General features: G+C 44.9%; 1 protein-coding gene across 8 annotated transcripts in view; it reads left to right on the forward strand.

Moving 5' to 3' along the window:
* The window catches only part of LOC135523378 (calcium-activated potassium channel subunit alpha-1a), a 225,342-nt gene that overhangs the window by 96,000 nt on the left and 107,061 nt on the right, over window positions 1-22,281 (forward strand). For all 8 annotated transcript variants that reach the window (XM_064950017.1, XM_064950010.1, XM_064950009.1 and 5 more), the window contains one exon: window positions 11,102-11,163. In XM_064950017.1, coding sequence (XP_064806089.1) covers window positions 11,102-11,163 — 62 coding nt within the window. The remainder of the gene's footprint in view (window positions 1-11,101; window positions 11,164-22,281) is intronic.

Genomic DNA, 22,281 nt, shown 5'->3' on the forward strand with positions numbered 1-22,281 from the left:
AGATTGACTATGTTCGTAAACACTCCAGCCAGCTGGTCTGCGCATGCTCTGAGGACGAGGCTAGGGATGCCGCCTGGGCCGGCAGTCTTGCGAGGGGATAATACGCTTAAACGTTTTACTCACGTCGGCCACGGAGAAGGAGAGCCCTCAGTCCTTGGGCCGCGTCGGTGGCACTGTGTTATCTCTTCAAAACGGGTCGAAGAAGATGTTTAGCTTGTTTAGTTTACAGGGGTTCCTGTTTCTGAAAACCCATTGTATTCTCATGTAAATGATCTGTATGGGACTTTTCCAGACATCTTCCAAATAGAGATATACAAAGATAGAGATCCAGAGGTAGAGAGAAAGAGAAAGAGATAAAGAGAAAGAGAGAGATACAGAGAGAGAGAGAGAAAGAGAAAGAGAGAGATACAGAGAGAGAGAGAAAGAGAAAGAGAGAGATACAGAGAGAAAGAGAAAGAGAGAGATACAAAGAGAAAGAGAGATACAGAGAGAGAAAGAGATAGATACAGAGAGAGAGAGAGAGAAAGAGAGAGAGAAAGAGAAATACAGAGAGAGAGAGAAAGAGATACAGAAAGAGAGAGAGAGAAAGAGAAATAGAGAGATACAGAGAGAGAGAGAAAGAGAGAGAGAGAAAGGGATACAGATAGAGAGAAAGAGAGAGGTACTGAGAGAAAGAGAAAGAGAAAGAGAGAGATACAGAGAGATAGGGTGTTCTTTGTTGGAAGCCTCTCCAACATAATCCAGGTAGAATTAGGTGATTTGAGCAAAGCCAGTTTTTCTATGTATGTGGGTGACTCAACACTATACTGTAAATGTCAGCTACTGTTACTACAGCGACTGAAATGACTGCAACACTTAACAATGAGCTGCAGTTAGTTTTCGAGTGGGTGGCAAGGAATAAGTTAGTCCGGAGATTTCTAAAACTAAAAGCATTGTAATTGGGACAAATCATTCACTAAACCCCAAACCTCAACTAAATATTGTAATAAATCGTGTGGAAATTGAACAAGTTAAGGGGCTAAACTGTTTGGAGTAACTCTGGAATTGTAATCTGTCATGGCCAACACATGTTGATACAACAGTAGCTAAAATGGGGAGAAGTCTGTCCGTAATAAAGTGCTGTTCTGCCTTCTAAACAACACTATTAACAAGGCAGGTCCTACAGGCCCTAGTTTCTACCTTCTAAACAACACTATCAACAAGGCAGGTCCTACAGGCCCTAGTTTCTACCTTCTAAACAACACTATCAACAAGGCAGGTCCTACAGGCCCTAGTTTCTACCTTCGAAACAACACTATCAACAAGGCAGGTCCTACAGGCCCGAGTTTCTACCTTCTTAACAACACTATCAACAAGGCAGGTCCTACAGGCCCTAGTTTCTACCTTCTTAACAACACTATCAACAAGGCCGGTCCTACAGGCCCTAGTTTCTACCTTCTAAACATCTTTTTGTTGCAAAATATTGCGCTTAAAACGGGCACGTCTTTTTATCCAAAAATGATATAGCGCCCCTAGAGTTTCAAGTAGTTAATGATGAAGAAAACACGAACAATACAAAACAACAAATGTCGAAAACCGAAACAGCCTTGACTGGTGCAACAAACACAGAGACAGGAACAATCACCCACAAACACACAGTGAAACCCAGGCTACCTCAATATCGTTCCCAATCAGAGACAACGATAATCACCTGACTCTGATTGAGAACCGCCTCAGGCAGCCATAGACTAATCTATACACCCCACACAACCCCAAGACGAAACACACTACAAATAAATCCATGTCACACCCTGGCCTGACCCAATAAATGAAGACAACATAATAAATATAGACCAGGACGTGACAGCAGGTCCTACAGGCCCTAGTTTCTACCTTCTTAACAACACTATCAACAAGGCAGGTCCTACAGGCCCTAGTTTCTACCTTCTAAACAACACTATCAACAAGGCAGGTCCTACAGGCCCTAGTTTCTACCTTCTTAACAACACTATCAACAAGGCAGGTCCTACAGGCCCTAGTTTCTACCTTCTTAACAACACTATCAACAAGGCAGGTCCTACAGGCCCTAGTTTCTACCTTCTAAACAACACTATCAACAAGGCAGGTCCTACAGGCCCTAGTTTCTACCTTCTAAACAACACTATCAACAAGGCAGGTCCTACAGGCCCTAGTTCTGTCACACCTGGACTACTGTTCAGTCGTGTGGTCAGGTAAACAGGTAAAATATTTTTTTAAATATATATATACAGTATATATATATACATTCAGCAGGTGTTTACACTCTGACGAGAGTGCGCTGAAATCTGAGTAGATAGCCAATGTGATTTTTCGAACGCTAAGGATATGATAATTGGATAACAGTCATTCAAGTTCTTGCTAGCTAACCAAATGACACCTGCATCTCTAGCTGTGTATAGCCCCTGAAAAACAATATGAGGAGAAAATGGTCAGTCATTCACCCTCTCCTCCAATGGCATGACATCCTACTAGCAGCTAGCTATCTAGCTAACATTAGGCTCAGTGTTTTTAGCATGTCACAAAAATAAATATGCTAGCAAATTAGCCACGTTATAACTGACTTGTGATCATTGCCTTTGCTAGTTTGATTGTATTGACATTCCCAGCCTTAGTTACATACATCCATTTTTTTGCCTAAAATATTTAGTAATGGAAACTGAAACAGTGCATCCCGAATGCAGGCAGCAAACAATGTACCAGATGTGATTTACAACCTGATAGCAGTATGTTTTAGACTACCAAGGACTGTATTGGTGAATTATATTAATCATGCATTGAACTGCATCCATCTATTCTGACAACAATACCTTACCCTACATCATATAGTTGTTTGTCAGATAGAACCTATTTTTTAAAACTAAAGTTAAAGTTTTTTTGTAGCATAAACTGAGAATATTATATTTATTTACTGATATGATTGTTTTGTTTTATATCTGCAAAGTCGTTAAAACGCTGCCAGTTCTACTTTAAGTAGAAGCACAAAAGCGTTTGAAGACCTCTGAATATTTTTTGAACCCAGGTGTGGATCCTTCCTCTGTGAGAGGAGTTTCTCAGAACTACAGTACTGTGGCGTACTGGCCGGACCACATTACATGCCCTGGGGGTTTTCATTTTGAGGGATTTGGGTCGTTCATTTTGTAACTTATAATATTCTTAGTATTGTGGACTGGTGAACTAAAAGCCACTGCCTTCAGAATACATGAAGCCTACCTGTCCTGTGCGAGCGTGGGCTTGAATCCAACCCACTGCTATTCCACCCTACCTCTCCTCCTATCCTCCTATCTAATAAACGGCCCTACTCCTTTCCTTTATGGAAGAAGAAGAAGACGAAAGACAACTATAATTGTCCCTAATGGGCTTTTTAATAACGTTTGATGTTTGTGTGGAGTTTTTCATACTTTAGGGGGGGAAAAATATTTTTTTTTAAAGATAGAGGCTGCAGTCTCAAGTTGATTTCCTTCTTCCCCGTTGTCCTGCCAACGGACTACCTAATAAAAAAGAGAGTGCCCTAAAATGATATCTAATTCTTGGCCTTATTTAACTGCAGTTAACTGCTTGCTCAGTCATTTTACCCAAGGCCACTCACAGGTTGCATCCCTAATGGCACCCTATGTAGAGCACTGAAGTGTGGTCAAAAGTATGCAGTAAAGGGAATAGGGATTCACAAACAGACTGATTAAGTTTAGCCTGGATACCCCCAGGCCACTAAGTTTAGCCTGGATACCCCCAGGCCACTAAGTTTAGCCTGGTTACCCCAGGCCACTAAGTTTAGCCTGGATACCCCCAGGCCACTAAGTTTAGCCTGGATACCCCCAGGCCACTAAGTTTAGCCTGGTTACCCCAGGCCACTAAGTTTAGCCTGGATACCCCAGGCCACTAAGTTTAACCTGGTTACCTCTCCTTGTCTCACTGCCTGTCACTATCTCCTCTCCTCTCCTTGTCTCACTGCCTGTCACTGTCTCCTCTCCTCTCCTTGTTTCACTGCCTGTCACTGTCTCCTCTCCTCTCCTTGTTTCACTGCCTGTCACTGTCTTCTCTCCTCTCCTCTCCTTGTTTTACTGCCTGTCACTGTCTCCTCTCCTCTCCTTGTTTTACTGCCTGTCACCGTCTCCTCTCCTCTCCTTGTTTCACTGCCTGTCACTGTCTCCTCTCCTCTCCTTGTCTCACTGCCTGTCACTGTCTCCTCTCCTCTCCTTGTCTCACTGCCTGTCACTATCTCCTCTCCTCTCCTTGTCTCACTGCCTGTCACTATCTCCTCTCCTCTCCTTGTCTCACTGCCTGTCACTGTCTCCTCTCCTCTCCTTGTTTCACTGCCTGTCACTATCTCCTCTCCTTGTCTCACTGCCTGTCACTGTCTCCTCTCCTCTCCTTGTCTCACTGCCTGTCACTATCTCCTCTCCTCTCCTTGTCTCACTGCCTGTCACTATCTCCTCTCCTCTCCTTGTCTCACTGCCTGTCACTGTCTCCTCTCCTCTCCTTGTCTCACTGCCTGTCACTATCTCCTCTCCTCTCCTTGTCTCACTGCCTGTCACTGTCTTCTCTCCTCTCCTTGTCTCACTGCCTGTCACTATCTCCTCTCCTCTCCTTGTCTCACTGCCTGTCACTATCTCCTCTCCTCTCCTTGTTTCACTGCCTGTCACTGTCTCCTCTCCTCTCCTTGTCTCACTGCCTGTCACTATCTCCTCTCCTCTCCTTGTCTCACTGCCTGTCACTATCTCCTCTCCTCTCCTTGTCTCACTGCCTGTCACTGTCTTCTCTCCTCTCCTTGTCTCACTGCCTGTCACTGTCTTCTCTCCTCTCCTCTCCTTGTCTCACTGCCTGTCACTATCTCCTCTCCTCTCCTTGTCTCACTGCCTGTCACTGTCTTCTCTCCTCTCCTTGTCTCACTGCCTGTCACTGCCTTCTCTACTCTCCTCTCCTTGTCTCACTGCCTGTCACTATCTCCTCTCCTCTCCTTGTCTCACTGCCTGTCACTGTCTCCTCTCCTCTCCTTGTCTCACTGCCTGTCACTATCTCCTCTCCTCTCCTTGTTTCACTGCCTGTCACTGTCTCCTCTCCTCTCCTTGTCTCACTGCCTGTCACTGTCTTCTCTCCTCTCCTTGTCTCACTGCCTGTCACTGTCTCCTCTCCTCTCCTTGTCTCACTGCCTGTCACTGTCTTCTCTCCTCTCCTCTCCTTGTTTCACTGCCTGTCACTATCTCCTCTCCTCTCCTTGTCTCACTGCCTGTCACTGTCTTCTCTCCTCTCCTTGTCTCACTGCCTGTCACTATCTCCTCTCCTCTCCTTGTCTCACTGCCTGTCACTATCTTCTCTCCTCTCCTTGTCTCACTGCCTGTCACTGTCTTCTCTCCTCTCCTCTCCTTGTCTCACTGCCTGTCACTATCTCCTCTCCTCTCCTTGTCTCACTGCCTGTCACTGTCTCCTCTCCTCTCCTTGTCTCACTGCCTGTCACTATCTCCTCTCCTCTCCTTGTCTCACTGCCTGTCACTATCTCCTCTCCTCTCCTTGTCTCACTGCCTGTCACTGTCTTCTCTCCTCTCCTCTCCTTGTCTCACTGCCTGTCACTGTCTTCTCTCCTCTCCTCTCCTTGTCTCACTGCCTGTCACTATCTCCTCTCCTCTCCTTGTCTCACTGCCTGTCACTGTCTCCTCTCCTCTCCTTGTCTCACTGCCTGTCACTGTCTTCTCTCCTCTCCTCTCCTTGTCTCACTGCCTGTCACTATCTCCTCTCCTCTCCTTGTCTCACTGCCTGTCACTGTCTCCTCTCCTCTCCTTGTCTCACTGCCTGTCACTGTCTCCTCTCCTCTCCTTGTTTCACTGCCTGTCACTATCTCCTCTCCTCTCCTTGTCTCACTGCCTGTCACTATCTCCTCTCCTCTCCTTGTTTCACTGCCTGTCACTGTCTCCTCTCCTCTCCTTGTTTCACTGCCTGTCACTGTCTTCTCTCCTCTCCTTGTTTCACTGCCTGTCACTATCTCCTCTCCTCTCCTTGTTTCACTGCCTGTCACTGTCTTCTCTCCTCTCCTTGTTTCACTGCCTGTCACTGTCTCCTCTCCTCTCCTTGTTTCACTGCCTGTCACTGTCTTCTCTCCTCTCCTTGTTTCACTGCCTGTCACTGTCTTCTCTCCTCTCCTTGTCTCACTGCCTGTCACTATCTCCTCTCCTCTCCTTGTCTCACTGCCTGTCACTATCTCCTCTCCTCTCCTTGTTTCACTGCCTGTCACTATCTCCTCTCCTCTCCTTGTTTCACTGCCTGTCACTGTCTTCTCTCCTCTCCTTGTTTCACTGCCTGTCACTGTCTCCTCTCCTCTCCTTGTTTCACTGCCTGTCACTGTCTCCTCTCCTCTCCTTGTTTCACTGCCTGTCACTGTCTCCTCTCCTCTCCTCTCCTTGTTTCACTGCCTGTCACTGTCTCCTCTCCTCTCCTCTCCTTGTTTCACTGCGTGTCACTATCTCCTCTCCTCTCCTCTCCTTGTTTCACTGCCTGTCACTGTCTCCTCTCCTCTCCTTGTTTCACTGCCTGTCACTGTCTTCTCTCCTCTCCTTGTTTCACTGCCTGTCACTGTCTTCTCTCCTCTCCTTGTCTCACTGCCTGTCACTATCTCCTCTCCTCTCCTTGTCTCACTGCCTGTCACTATCTCCTCTCCTCTCCTTGTTTCACTGCCTGTCACTGTCTCCTCTCCTCTCCTTGTTTCACTGCCTGTCACTGTCTTCTCTCCTCTCCTTGTTTCACTGCCTGTCACTGTCTCCTCTCCTCTCCTTGTTTCACTGCCTGTCACTGTCTCCTCTCCTCTCCTTGTTTCACTGCGTGTCACTGTCTCCTCTCCTCTCCTTGTTTCACTGCGTGTCACTGTCTCCTCTCCTCTCCTCTCCTTGTTTCACTGCGTGTCACTGTCTCCTCTCCTCTCCTCTCCTTGTTTCACTGCGTGTCACTGTCTCCTCTCCTCTCCTCTCCTTGTTTCACTGCGTGTCACTGTCTCCTCTCCTCTCCTCTCCTTGTTTCACTGCGTGTCACTGTCTCCTCTCCTCTCCTTGTTTCACTGCGTGTCACTGTCTCCTCTCCTCTCCTTGTTTCACTGCGTGTCACTGTCTCCTCTCCTCTCCTCTCCTTGTTTCACTGCGTGTCACTGTCTCCTCTCCTCTCCTCTCCTTGTCTCACTGCCTGTCACTATCTCCTCTCCTCTCCTTGTTTCACTGCCTGTCACTGTCTCCTCTCCTCTCCTTGTTTCACTGCCTGTCACTGTCTTCTCTCCTCTCCTTGTTTCACTGCCTGTCACTATCTCCTCTCCTCTCCTTGTCTCACTGCCTGTCACTATCTCCTCTCCTCTCCTTGTTTCACTGCCTGTCACTATCTCCTCTCCTCTCCTTGTTTCACTGCCTGTCACTGTCTTCTCTCCTCTCCTTGTTTCACTGCCTGTCACTGTCTCCTCTCCTCTCCTTGTTTCACTGCCTGTCACTGTCTCCTCTCCTCTCCTTGTTTCACTGCCTGTCACTGTCTCCTCTCCTCTCCTCTCCTTGTTTCACTGCCTGTCACTGCCTCCTCTCCTCTCCTCTCCTTGTTTCACTGCGTGTCACTGTCTCCTCTCCTCTCCTCTCCTTGTTTCACTGCCTGTCACTGTCTCCTCTCCTCTCCTTGTTTCACTGCCTGTCACTGTCTTCTCTCCTCTCCTTGTCTCACTGCCTGTCACTATCTCCTCTCCTCTCCTTGTCTCACTGCCTGTCACTATCTCCTCTCCTCTCCTTGTTTCACTGCCTGTCACTGTCTCCTCTCCTCTCCTTGTTTCACTGCCTGTCACTGTCTTCTCTCCTCTCCTTGTTTCACTGCCTGTCACTGTCTCCTCTCCTCTCCTTGTTTCACTGCCTGTCACTGTCTCCTCTCCTCTCCTTGTTTCACTGCCTGTCACTGTCTCCTCTCCTCTCCTCTCTTGTTTCTCCTTGTTTCACTGCGTGTCACTGTCTCCTCTCCTCTCCTCTCCTTGTTTCACTGCGTGTCACTGTCTCCTCTCCTCTCCTCTCCTTGTTTCACTGCGTGTCACTGTCTCCTCTCCTCTCCTTGTTTCACTGCGTGTCACTGTCTCCTCTCCTCTCCTCTCCTTGTTTCACTGCGAGTCACTGTCTCCTCTCCTCTCCTCTCCTTGTTTCACTGCGTGTCACTGTCTCCTCTCCTCTCCTTGTTTCACTGCGTGTCACTGTCTCCTCTCCTCTCCTCTCCTTGTTTCACTGCGTGTCACTGTCTCCTCTCCTCTCCTTGTTTCACTGCGTGTCACTGTCTCCTCTCCTCTCCTTGTTTCACTGCGTGTCACTGTCTCCTCTCCTCTCCTCTCCTTGTTTCACTGCGTGTCACTGTCTCCTCTCCTCTCCTCTCCTTGTTTCACTGCGTGTCACTGTCTCCTCTCCTCTCCTTGTTTCACTGCGTGTCACTGTCTCCTCTCCTCTCCTCTCCTTGTTTCACTGCGTGTCACTGTCTCCTCTCCTCTCCTCTCCTTGTTTCACTGCGTGTCACTGTCTCCTCTCCTCTCCTCTCCTTGTTTCACTGCGTGTCACTGTCTCCTCTCCTCTCCTTGTTTCACTGCATGTCACTGTCTCCTCTCCTCTCCTCTCCTTGTTTCACTGCGTGTCACTGTCTCCTCTCCTCTCCTCTCCTTGTTTCACTGCGTGTCACTGTCTCCTCTCCTCTCCTTGTTTCACTGCGTGTCACTGTCTCCTCTCCTCTCCTCTCTCCTTGTTTCACTGCGTGTCACTGTCTCCTCTCCTCTCCTTGTTTCACTGCGTGTCACTGTCTCCTCTCCTTGTTTCACTGCGTGTCACTGTCTCCTCTCCTCTCCTTGTTTCACTGCGTGTCACTGTCTCCTCTCCTCTCCTTGTTTCACTGCGTGTCACTGTCTCCTCTCCTCTCCTCTCCTTGTTTCACTGTGTGTGTGTGTTCCCAGGTGTAGGTGTATCCTAGCACTATCTTTATTTACCCTGTCAGAATGAGCTGATGTGATGTGCAGCTAATACCTAGACTGTGATGTGATGTGCAGCTAATACCTAGACTGTGATGTGATGTGCAGCTAATACCTAGACTGTGATGTGATGTGCAGCTAATACCTAGACTGTGATGTCATGTGATGTGCAGCTAATACCTAGACTGTGATGTGATGTGCAGCTAATACCTAAACTGTGATGTGATGTGCAGCTAATACCTAAACTGTGATGTGATGTGATGTGCAGCTAATACCTAGACTGTGATGTGATGTGATGTGCAGCTAATACCTAGACTGTGATGTGATGTGCAGCTAATACCTAGACTGTGATGTGATGTGCAGCTAATACCTAGACTGTGATGTGATGTGCAGCTAATACCTAGACTGTGATGTGATGTGATGTGCAGCTAATACCTAAACTGTGATGTCATGTGATGTGCAGCTAATACCTAGACTGTGATGTCATGTGATGTGCAGCTAATACCTAGACTGTGATGTCATGTGATGTGCAGCTAATACCTAGACTGTGATGTGATGTGCAGCTAATACCTAAACTGTGATGTGATGTGCAGCTAATACCTAGACTGTGATGTGATGTGCAGCTAATACCTAGACTGTGATGTGATGTGCTAATACCTAGACTGTGATGTGATGTGCAGCTAATACCTAAACTGTGATGTGATGTGCAGCTAATACCTAGACTGTGATGTGATGTGCAGCTAATACCTAGACTGTGATGTGATGTGCAGCTAATACCTAAACTGTGATGTGATGTGCAGCTAATACCTAAACTGTGATGTGATGTGCAGCTAATACCTAGACTGTGACTACCTAAACTGTGATGTGATGTGCAGCTAATACCTGACTGTGATGTGATGTGCAGCTAATACCTAAACTGTGATGTCATGTGATGTGCAGCTAATACCTAAACTGTGATGTCATGTGATGTGCAGCTAATACCTAGACTGTGATGTGATGTGATGTGCAGCTAATACCTAGACTGTGATGTGATGTGATGCTAATACCTAGACTGTGATGTGATGTGATGTGCAGCTAATACCTAACTGTGACCTAGACTGTGATGTGATGTGCAGTGACTGTGATGTGATGTGCAGCTAATACCTAGACTGTGATGTGATGTGCAGCTAATACCTAGACTGTGATGTGATGTGCAGCTAATACCTAGACTGTGATGTGATGTGCAGCTAATACCTAAACTGTGATGTGATGTGCAGCTAATACCTAGACTGTGATGTGATGTGCAGCTAATACCTAAACTGTGATGTGATGTGATGTGCAGCTAATACCTAGACTGTGATGTGATGTGCAGCTAATACCTAGACTGTGATGTGATGTGCAGCTAATACCTAAACTGTGATGTGATGTGCAGCTAATACCTAGACTGTGATGTGATGTGCAGCTAATACCTAGACTGTGATGTGATGTGCAGCTAATACCTAGACTGTGATGTGATGTGCAGCTAATACCTAGACTGTGATGTGATGTGATGTGCAGCTAATACCTAGACTGTGATGTCATGTGCAGCTAATACCTAGACTGTGATGTGATGTGATGTGCAGCTAATACCTAGACTGTGACAGTGCCGGTTATGAATGATTTATCCTTGGCCTTAATAAACATATGATCCACCTCAGTGAATGTGATATCCCCAGAACAGGCTAATTACTGGGACCTTTATACTAAATGTTACCTGTCAGTGTGCTACTTAATAATGTCTCCCCTGTGAATGCATTAGACCAGGGTCCCCCAGCGCTACACAGCTGATTCAAGTGACTGACTCATCATCCAGCCGTTTGTTATTTCAATCAGCTGTGTAATGCTAGTGCAAAAACCAACATGTGTATCGGAGGGGGGAGGGGGGGACTGAGTTTAGGAAACCCTGCATGAAATGGTCTTTATTTTTTAATAGTTCAAAGTTTAGAGACCAACTTTTCCCCTCTCTCTCTCTCTCTCTCCCTCTCTCTCTCTCCATCTCTCTCTCTCTCTCTCTCTCTCTCTCTCTCTCTCTCTCCATCTCTCTCTCTCTCTCTCCCTCTCTCTCTCTCCATCTCTCTCTCTCTCTCTCTCTCTCTCTCTCCATCTCTCTCTCCTTTTCAGGTGGTGCTTGTCTTTGCCCTCAGCATCGGAGCCCTTGTAATATACTTCATCGATTCCTCTGAGTAAGTATTCCTTTTACAGTTAGGACCTATTACCTTGACAGGTTATATGATGCTTGTTGTTCTGATAATCTACCAGAAGGTTGTTTTTTTTACACTGTGACGGAGCTTTCAACTCAACAATGAGATTCTCTTTTTTTTTTTAATTTTTTCGGTCAATGGGATCCACATCTAATCTGGTGAAATATTAGGAGGAGGAGTAATGTGATGTAACGAGGCTGTAACCTGGTTTATAAAGATGCTGTAATACGAGATCTGAAATTGAATAGATGCTCTTTTACACATATGGAACATTTTGATGAACCTGCTCAGTAGATAGTAGAACGGTAACTGTAGATTGTCCATACTGTCAGGCAGTTATGTCTGTGGTGATGCCGTTGTGGTTTCCTGTCGATTCTAAATCATTTCTGTACTTCAGGATGGGTATTGTGAGTAATAGGCCAAAATGCACTGGAACAGATGTATGTATTGTTACTTATTACCCTGAGACCTCTAGACCTTTCACACACCTGTACACTGTACTGTATCATTCATCCTCAGCACACGCTCTAGTTATAACTCCGATTGCTGCTGTACATCGGAGCACGGGTCCTGCCTCCTGTCCTTTATGTCCTCTCCTGTCCTGTCCTGACCCCTCCTGTCCAGTCCCCTCCTCTCCTGTCCTCTCCTGTCCCCTCCTCTCCTCTCTTGTCCTGTCCAGTCCCCTGTCCTGTCCTGTCCTCTCCTGTCCTGTCCAGTCCCCTCCTGTCCTGTCCTCTCCTGTCCTGTCCAGTCCCCTCCTGTCCTGTCCTCTCCTGTCCTGTCCAGTCCCCTCCTGTCCTGTCCTCTCCTGTCCTGTCCAGTCCCCTCCTGTCCTCTCCTGTCCTGTCCTCTCCTGTCCTCTCCTGTCCTGTCCTGTCCAGTCCCCTCCTGTCCTGTCCTCTCCTCTCCTGTCTTCTCCTGTCCCCTCATGTCCTGTCCTGTTCCCTCCTGTCCTCTCCTGTCCTGTCCCCTCCTGTCCTGTCCTGTCCTCTCCTCTCCTGTCCTGTCCTGTCCTGTCCCCTCCTGTCCTGTCCTCTCCTCTCCTGTCCTCTCCTGTCCCCTCATGTCCTGTCCTGTTCCCTCCTGTCCTGTCCTCTCCTGTCCTGTCCCCTCCTGTCCTGTCCTCTCCTGTCCTCTCCTGTCCTGTCCCCTCTTGTCCTGTCCTCTCCTCTCCTGTCCTGTCCTGTCCAGTCCCCTCCTGTCCTGTCCTCTCCTCTCCTGTCTTCTTCTGTCCCCTCATGTCCTGTCCTGTTCCCTCCTGTCCTGTCCCCTCCTGTCCTGTCCTCTCCTGTCCTGTCCTGTCCCCTCCTGTCCTGTCCTGTCCTCTCCTGTCCTGTCCTCTCCTGTCCTGTCCCCTCTTGTCCTGTCCTCTCCTGTCCTGTCCTCTCCTGTCCTGTCCAGTCCCCTCCTGCCCTGTCCTCTCCTCTCCTGTCCTCTCCTGTCCCCTCCTGTCCTGTCCTCTCCTGTCCTCTCCTGTCCTGTCCTCTCCTCTCCTGTCCCCTCCTCTCCTCTCCTCTCCTGTCCTGTCCCCTCCTCTCCTATCCTGTCCTCTCCTGTCACCTCCTCTCCTGTGCTCTCCTGTCCTCTCCTGTCCTGTCCTCTTCTGTCCTCTCCTGTGCTCTCCTGTCCTCTCCTGTCCTCTCCTGTCCTCTCCTGTCCTGTCCTCTCCTGTCCTCTCCTGTCCCCTCCTCTCCTCTCCTGTCTTCTCCTGTCCTGTCCTCTCCTCTCCTGTCCCCTCCTGTCCTGTCCTCTCCCCTCCTGTCCTGTCCTCTCCTGTCCTCTCCTGTCCTGTCCTCTCCTGTTCTCTCCTTTCCTGTCCTCTCCTGTCCTCTCCTGTTCTCTCCTCTCCTGTCCTCTCCTGTTCTCTCCTCTCCTGTCCTGTCCTCTCCTGTCCTCTCCTGTCCTGTCCTCTCCTGTCCTGTCCTCTCCTGTCCTTCCTGTCATCTCTTCATTAGAGAGATAAATCCTTTCCAGGTAACCGGGCTTACAAAACATTTCAACGACACAGAGCGCCCACCGCCGACAATCCTTTACTCACAGATGAAATTGTTTAATCTCTATAATGCAAGGATCAGAGGCTCTCAGACAGAACAGAACAGAACACAACAGAACAGAGCATAAAATAACAGAACAGAACAGAGCAGAACAGAGCATAACAGAACAGAGCATAACAGACCAGAGTAGAGCATAACAGAACAGAGCAGAGAACAGAACAGTAGAACAGAACAGAGCATAACAGAACAGAACACAGCACAACACAACAGAACAGAACAGAACTAGAACAGAGTATAACAAAGCACAACATAACAGAACAAAGCATAACAAAGCACAACATACAGAACAGAACAGAGCATAACAGAACAGAGCGTAACAGAACAGAGCATAACAGAACAGAGCACAGCAGAACATAACAGAATATAACAGAGCATAACAGAACAGAGCAGAGTAGAACAGAACAGAACACAGCAGAACATAACAGTACAGAGCATAACAAAGCACAACAGAACAGAACATAACAGTACAGAACAGAACAGAGCATAACAAAGCACAAAAGAACAGAACATAACAGTACAGAACAGAGTAGATCAGAACACAGCAGAACATAACAGAACAGAACAGAGCATAACAGAACAGAACAGAGTAGAACAGAACAGAGTAGAACAGAACAGAGTTGAACAGAACAGAGCATAACAAAGCACAACATAATAGAACTGAACAGAGTAGAACAGAGCATAACAAAGCACAACATAACAGAACAAAGCATAACAAAGCACAACATACAGAACAGAACAGAGCATAACAGAACAGAGCATAACAGAACAGAGTAGAACAGAACAGAGTAGAACAGAGCACAGCAGAACATAACAGAACAGAACAGGGCATAACAGAACAGATTAGAACAGAACAGAACCAAACAGAACAGAGCATAACAAAGCACAACATAACAGAACAGAACAGTACAGAACAGAGCATAACAAAGCACAACAGAACAGAACAGAACAGTACAGAACAGAGCATAACAAAGCACAACAGAACAGAACATAACAGTACAAAACAGAGTAGAACAGAACACAGCAGAACATAACAGAACAGAGCATAACAGAACAGAGTAGAACAGAGCACAACAGAACAGAACAGAGCACAACAGAACACAACAGAGTAGAACAGAACAGCAGAGTAGAACAGAACAGCATAACATAACAGAACAGAATAGAGCATAACAGAACAGAGCAGAGTAGAACAGAACAGAACATAACAGAGTAGAACAGAACAGAACAGAGCAGAACAGAACCGAGCATAACAGAGCATAACAAAGCACAACATAACATAACAGAACAGATTAGAACAGAACAGAACAGAACAGAGCACAACAGAACAGAGTAGAACATGACAGAACAGAGTAGAACATAACAGAACAGAGCATAACAGAACATAACAGAACAGAGTAGAGCAGAGCATAACAGAGCATAACAGAACAGAACAGAGCATAACAGAACAGATTAGAACAGAACAGAACAGAGCAGAGCACAACAGAACAGAACAGAGTAGAATAGAACAGAGCAGAGCATAACAGAGCAGAACAGAACAGAACAGAGCATAACAGAACAGAGCATAGCAGAACAGAGTAGAACAGAACAGAGTAGAACAGAACAGAGTAGAACATAACAGAGCATAACAGAACAGAGCAGAGCATAACAGAGCATAACAGAACAGAACAGAACAGAGCATAACAGAACAGAACAGAGCATAACAGAACAGAACAGAGCATAACAGAACAGAACAGAGTAGAACAGAACAGAGCAGAGCATAACAGAGCAGAGCATAACAGAACAGAGCATAACAGAACAGAGCATAACAGAACAGAGCATAGCATAACAGAGCATAGCATAACAGAGCAGAGCATAACAGAGCAGAGCAGAGCATAACAGAACAGAGCATAACAGAACAGAGCATAACAGAACAGAGCATAACAGAACAGAGCATAGCATAACAGAGCATAGCATAACAGAGCAGAGCATAACAGAGCAGAGCATAACAGAGCAGAGCATAACAGAGCATAACAGAACAGAGTAGAGCATACCAGAGCAGAGCATAACAGAACAGAACAGAGCATAACAGAGCATAACAGAACAGAGTAGAACAGAACAGACAGGAGAGACCAGAGTTCTTGCTCTATAGAGTTATTAGTTAGAGAGAGAGAACAGAACAGACAGTAGAGACCAGAGTTCCTGCTCTATAGAGTTATTAGTTAGAGAGAGAGAGAACAGAACAGACAGTAGAGACCAGAGTTCCTGCTCTATAGAAATCCCTTTCAGATGTTCAGAGCATAACAGAACAGAGTAGAACAGAACAGATAGTAGAGACCAGAGTTCCTGCTCTATAGAGTTATTAGTTAGAGAGAGAGAACAGAACAGAGTAGAACAGAACAGACAGTAGAGACCAGAGTTCCTGCTCTATAGAGTTATTAGTTAGAGAGAGAGAACAGAACAGACAGTAGAGACCAGAGTTCCTGCTCTATAGAGTTATTAGTTAGAACAGAGTAGAACAGAACAGACAGTAGAGACCAGAGTTCCTGCTCTATAGAGTTATTAGTTAGAGAGAGAGAACAGAACAGAGTAGAACAGAACAGACAGTAAAGACCAGAGTTCCTGCTCTATAGAGTTATTAGTTAGAGAGAGAACAGAACAGAGTAGAACAGAACAGACAGTAGAGACCAGAGTTCCTGCTCTATAGAGTTATTAGTTAGAGAGAGAACAGAACAGAACAGAACAGACAGTAGAGACCAGAGTTCCTGCTCTATAGAGTTATTAGTTAGAGAGAGAGAACAGAACAGAGTAGAACAGAACAGTAGAGACCAGACAGTAGAGACCAGAGTTCCTGCTCTATAGAGTTATTAGTTAGAGAGAGAGAGAACAAACAGTAAAGACCAGAGAACTATAGAGTTATTAGTTAGAGAGAGAACAGAGTAGAACAGACAGTAGAGACCAGAGTTCCTGCTCTATAGAGTTATTAGTTAGAGAAAGAGAACAGAACAGAGTAGAACAGAACAGACAGTGAGACCAGAGTTCCTGCTCTATAGAGTTATTAGTTAGAGAGAGAGAACAGAACAGATAGTAGAGACCAGAGTTCCTGCTCTATAGAGTTATTAGTTAGAGAGAGAGAACAGAACAGAGTAGAACAGAACAGACAGTAGAGACCAGAGTTCCTGCTCTATAGAGTTATTAGTTAGAGAGAGAGAACAGAACAGAGTAGAACAGAACAGACAGTAGAGACCAGAGTTCCTGCTCTATAGAGTTATTAGTTAGAGAAAGAGAACAGAACAGAGTAGAACAGAACAGACAGGTGAGACCAGAGTTCCTGCTCTATAGAGTTATTAGTTAGAGAGAGAGAGAACAGAACAGACAGTAGAGACCAGAGTTCCTGATCTATAGAGTTATTAGTTAGAGAGAGAGAACAGACAGTAGAGAACTATAGAGTTATTAGTTAGAGAAAGAGAACAGAACAGACAGTAGAGACCAGAGTTCCTGCTCTATAGAGTTATTAGTTAGAGAAAGAGAACAGAACAGAGTAGAACAGAACAGACAGGTGAGACCAGAGTTCCTGCTCTATAGAGTTATTAGTTAGAGAGAGAGAGAGAACAGAACAGACAGTAGAGACCAGAGTTCCTGATCTATAGAGTTATTAGTTAGAGAGAGAGAACAGAACAGACAGTAGAGACCAGAGTTCCTGCTCTATAAAATCCCTTTCAGATGTTTTGCATTAAAAGAGTGTCACGTCTACTCCCTCCCCTCCACTCCGGCGCTCGACGTCGCCAGTTTATTCATTATTACACACACCTGCCTCCATCGTTAAGCGCACCTGCGCCTCATGAGACTCACCTGGACTCCATCGCCTTCCTGATGACCTCCCCTACGTCTGTCAGTCCCTTTGGTTCTTTCCCCAGGCGTTTTGTTTCTGTTTACACGTTTCATGTCTGTACTCTACTCGTGTTCCTTGTTTTGTTCCATGTTCATTTATGTATTCAATTCACTCGCTGTACTTGCATCCCAATTATTAGCGTACACGTTACAAAGGGCTATATATATATATATACAGTATATATTTATATTTATATATTTTTTTTATACACGTATATTTATTAGTTGCAAATAGGAAAATCAACAGTTACAGAAATTCCATTTTCTTATTTTTTACCCCCCCTCCCAAAAAAACAAAGACAAAAACATAACCGACAACAACCCAACATTAAGTCCTCACATTTCTAACAACCCAACATTAAATCCTCACATTTCTAACAACCCAACATTAAATCCTCACATTTCCAACAACCCAACATTAAATCCTCACATTTCCAACAACCCAACATTAAGTCCTCAAATTTCCAACAACCCAACATTAAGTCCTCACATTTCTAACAACCCAACATTAAGTCCTCACATTTCTAACAACCCAACATTAAGTCCTCACATTTCTAACAACCCAACATTAAGTCCTCACATTTCTAACAACCCAACATTAAGTCCTCACATTTCCAACAACCCAACATTAAATCCTCATATTTCTAACAACCCAACATTAAATCCTCACATTTCTAACAACCCAACATTAAATCCTCACATTTCCAACAACCCAACATTAAGTCCTATAGCCAATATTCACATAAAAATAGAGAGAATATACAGATTTCTGATGGTTCTATAACATCACCTGTTTGAAAACATTTTTAAAAAAAGATCCCAAATATCATGAAACTCTGGGGCTTTATTTTTGGGTATATAGTTACATTTTTCAAGAGCCAGGCTTGACGTGAATTATTTGAACCAATGACCAAGTGAGGGGCAACTGGCACACTTCCAGTGGAGAGCAATTGAGCGTCTAGCTTGTAATAGACAGAGGTCAAACCTTTTATTTTTTCTCATACTGTATGTAAAGAGATATTAACTGGGTAAAGGTTTAGGATGCATAGTTTAGGGATTAGTGGTAATGGGGTAGAGGTAATCTCAGAGATATAGAGCAGTACTGAGCCCCACAACATTTGTATCTCAGCACACACCCACAGGCAATGATACAAGGTGCCTAGTGCGTGTTATGTTTAACACACAGGGATTGTATAACTGCCTTCGTTTTGCTGGACCCCAGCAGCTAATAGGGGTCCATAATGAATAATAAATAAATACAAATATAGGTCTGGGTTATTAGGGTCAAATTTGTAGATCTTAACAGGGGTGATATGTTCTTATTATCCTTCTGTATTGCAACAGTCTCAGGCAGGTGTTTATTGTCTGTATCTGAGCTCTAGAGCTAGCTGTACTCACAGTTCTCTTCTGAAACATCTTCTTGTTGAGGTTGTCTTTAAAGAGTCGCTACCATTTCCCCCAAATACAGGTGTGCCAAGCTCGTAGTAACGTCATGTGACCTCTCCCATAACACAGAGAGTGTTTCTAAAGTGGTCAAAGGAGGTTGCAGATTGCTTTAGACTGGGAAAAAAAATACAGCTTCCAAATGTAAGGATTTGAAAAAAATGCACTTGTGGTAAGATGAATTTGCTCTTGAGTTCTTTAAACTAAACATTTATGAGCCCTTTATCTTTATATAAGTACATGACTTTAACAATATGTTTCTTTAAACACCAAATTGTTTTGTTTTAAATTGGATGTATTTCGTGTAATACACAATGTGTTCGGAAAGTATTCAGACCCTAGACTTTTTTCACATTTTGTTACTTATTCTAAAATTGTTTCAATTCTTTTTTTTTTTACCCCCCCTCCCCTCATAAATCTACACACAATACCCTATAATGACAAAGCACAAACAGGTTTTTAGAAATGTTTGCACATTTATTACAAAAAAAAAGAATGGAATATCACATTTCCATAAGTATTCAGACCATTTACTCAGTACTTTGCTGAAGCACCTTTGCCAGCGATTACAGTTTCTCCCATTCTTCTCTGCAGATCCTCTAAAGCTGTATCAAATTAAATGTAAAGCTGTATCAGGTTGTCACGCCCTGACCTTAGTATTCTTTGTTTTCTTTATTATTTTGGTTAGGTCAGGGTGTGACATGGGTGATGTATGTGTTTTTGTTCCTGTCTAGTTGTTATGTATGTCTATGGTTGCCTAGGTTCTCAGTTAGAGGCAGCTGTTTATCGTTGTCTCTGATTGGGAACCATATTTAGGCAGCCATATTCCTTGGATATTTCGTGGGTTATTGTCTATGGTTAGTTGCCTGTGTCTGCACTTATTTATATATAGCGTCACGTTCGTTTTGTTGTTTTGTATAGTTTGTTTAGTGTTTCTTTGTTAATAAATAGAAGAATGTATTCACATCACGCTGCGCCTTGGTCTCCTCGAATCAACGAACGTGACATGCTGCAAAGCTATTTTCAGGTCTATCAAGATATTCGATCGGGTTCAGGTCCGGGCTCTGGCTGGGCCACTCAAGGACATTCAGAGACTTGTCCCAAAGCCACGTTGTCTTCAAATATATATTTTTTCAAATCAAATGTAATTTGTCACATGCCTAATACAACAGGTAGACCTTACAGTGAAATGCTTACTTACAAGCCCTTAAAACGATGCAGTTTTAAGAAAATACCTAAAAAAAAAAGTTTTAAAAAAAGTATGAGAAAAGAAAAACAAATAATTAAAGAGCAGTAGTAAATAACAATTGCGGGGCTATATACAGGGGGTACCGGTACAGAGTCAATGTGGAGGCTATATACAGGTGGTACCGGTACAGAGTCAATGTGGAGGCTATATACAGGGGGTACCGGTACAGAGTCAATGTGGAGGCTATATACAGGGTATTACGGTACAGAGTCAATGTGGAGGTTATATACAGGGGCTACTGGTACAGAGTCAAAGTGGAGTCTATATACAGGGGGTACCGGTACAGAGTCGATGTGGAGGCTATATACAGGGGGTACCGGTACAGAGTCAATGTGGAGGTTATATACAGGGGTACCGGTACAGAGTCAATGTGGAGTCTATATACAGGGGGTACCGGTACAGAGTCGATGTGGAGGCTATATACAGGGGGTACCGGTACAGAGTCAATGTGGAGGCTATATACAGGGGGTACCGGTACAGAGAGTCAATGTGGAGACTATATACAGGGGTACCGGTACAGAGTCAATGTGGAGGCTATATACAGGGGGTACCGGTACAGAGTCAATGTGGAGGCTATATACATGTGGGGTACCGGTACAGAGTCAATGTGGAGACTATATACAGGGGGTACCGGTACAGAGTCAATGTGGAGGCTATATACAGGGGGTACCGGTACAGAGTCAATGTGGAGGCTATATACAGGGGGTACCGGTACAGAGTCATTGTGGAGGCTATATAAGGGGGTACCGGTACAGAGTCAATGTGGAGGCTATATACAGGGTATTACGGTACAGAGTCAATGTGGAGACTATATACAGGGGGGTACTGGTACAGAGTCATTGTGTCAATGTACTGGGAGCACCGGTGTAGAGATATTTGAGATAATTATGTACATGCAGGTGGGGTTGTCAAAGCGGCGATGCATAGATAATAACAGAGAGTAACAGCAGCCTAGTGGGGGGGAGGGCAAATAGTAGCTTGGGGGTAGAAACCTAGACCTGGCGCTCCAGTACCACTTGCCGTGCGGTAGCATTGGAACCTTTGCCACAGCCTGAGGTCCTGAGCACTCTGGAGCTGGTTTTCATCAAGGGTATCTCTGTACTTGTAACGGGTTTCTTCCATCTCCTCCTCTGACGAAGAGGTGGAACAAGGATCGGACCAAAATGCAGCGTGGTTCGTTAGATACATCTTTAATGATGAAGAACACGAACAATACAAAACAACAAACGTCGAAATCCGAAACAGCCCTGACTGGTGCAACAAACACAGAGACAGGAACAATCACCCACAAGCAACCCAGGCTACCTAAATATGGTTCCCAATCAGAGACAACGATAATCACCTGACTATGATTGAGAACCGCCTCAGGCAGCCACAGACCAATCTACACACCCCACACAACCCCAAGACGAAACACACTACAAATAAAACCATGTCACACCCTGGCCTGACCCAATAAATGAAGATAACATAATAAATATAGACCAGGGCGTGACAGTACTTTTCTCTGTTAATTGTTCCTTCGATCCTAACTAGTCTCCCAGTCCCTGCCTCTGAAAAACATCCCCACAGCATGATGCTGCCACCACCTTGCGTCACTGTAGGGATGGTGCCAGGTTTCCTCCAGAGGTGACGCTTGACAATCAGGCCAAAGAGATCAATCTTGATTTCATCAGACCAGATAATCTTGTTTCTCATAGTCTGAGAGTCCTTTGGGTGCCTTTTGGTAAACTCTAAGCAGGCTCTCATGTGCCTTTTACTGAGGAATTGAATTTACCACAGGTGGACTCCTATCATGTTGTAGAAACATCTCAAGGATGATCAATGGAAACAGGATGCAGCTGAGCTCAAGTTTGAGTCTCATAGCAAATGGTCTGAATACTTATGTAAATAAGGTATCTGTTTTTATTTTTAATACATTTGCAAAAAAAAAAAAATTCAGTTTTTGATTTGTTAAAAACGTTTGAAATATCCAATAAATGTCGTTCCACTTCATGATTGTGTCCCACTTGTTGTTGATTCTTCACAAAAAATTACAGTTTTATATCTTTATGTTTGAAGCCTGAAATGTGGCAAAAGGTCGCTAAGTTCAAGGGGGCCGAATACTTTCGCAAGGCACTGTATATACAGGCTATTTATTTTACCTTTATTTAACTAGGCAAGTCAGTTAAGAACAAATTCTTATTTTCAATGAGGGCCTAGGAACAGTGGGTTAACTGCGTTGTTCACAGGCAGAATGACACATTTTTACCTTGTCAACTCAGGGATTCAATCTTTCAACCTTTCGGTTACTAGTCCAATGCTCTAACCACTAGGCGAAATACCACCACGTAATGATATAATGATGTCTATCTGTTGATGTTTTTTGTTACACTCGTTACCATGGGTTCAGAATTTGTCGATCTCAAGGAGCAATTTTCTGGTGTGATTTGAATACCAAGATGTGTAAAACCTTGTTCTGTATTCACAAATGGATGCTGTACAAATGGA

Source organism: Oncorhynchus masou, chromosome 31 (genome assembly GCF_036934945.1).
Source record: "Oncorhynchus masou masou isolate Uvic2021 chromosome 31, UVic_Omas_1.1, whole genome shotgun sequence".
Taxonomy (NCBI): Eukaryota; Metazoa; Chordata; class Actinopteri; order Salmoniformes; family Salmonidae; genus Oncorhynchus; species Oncorhynchus masou.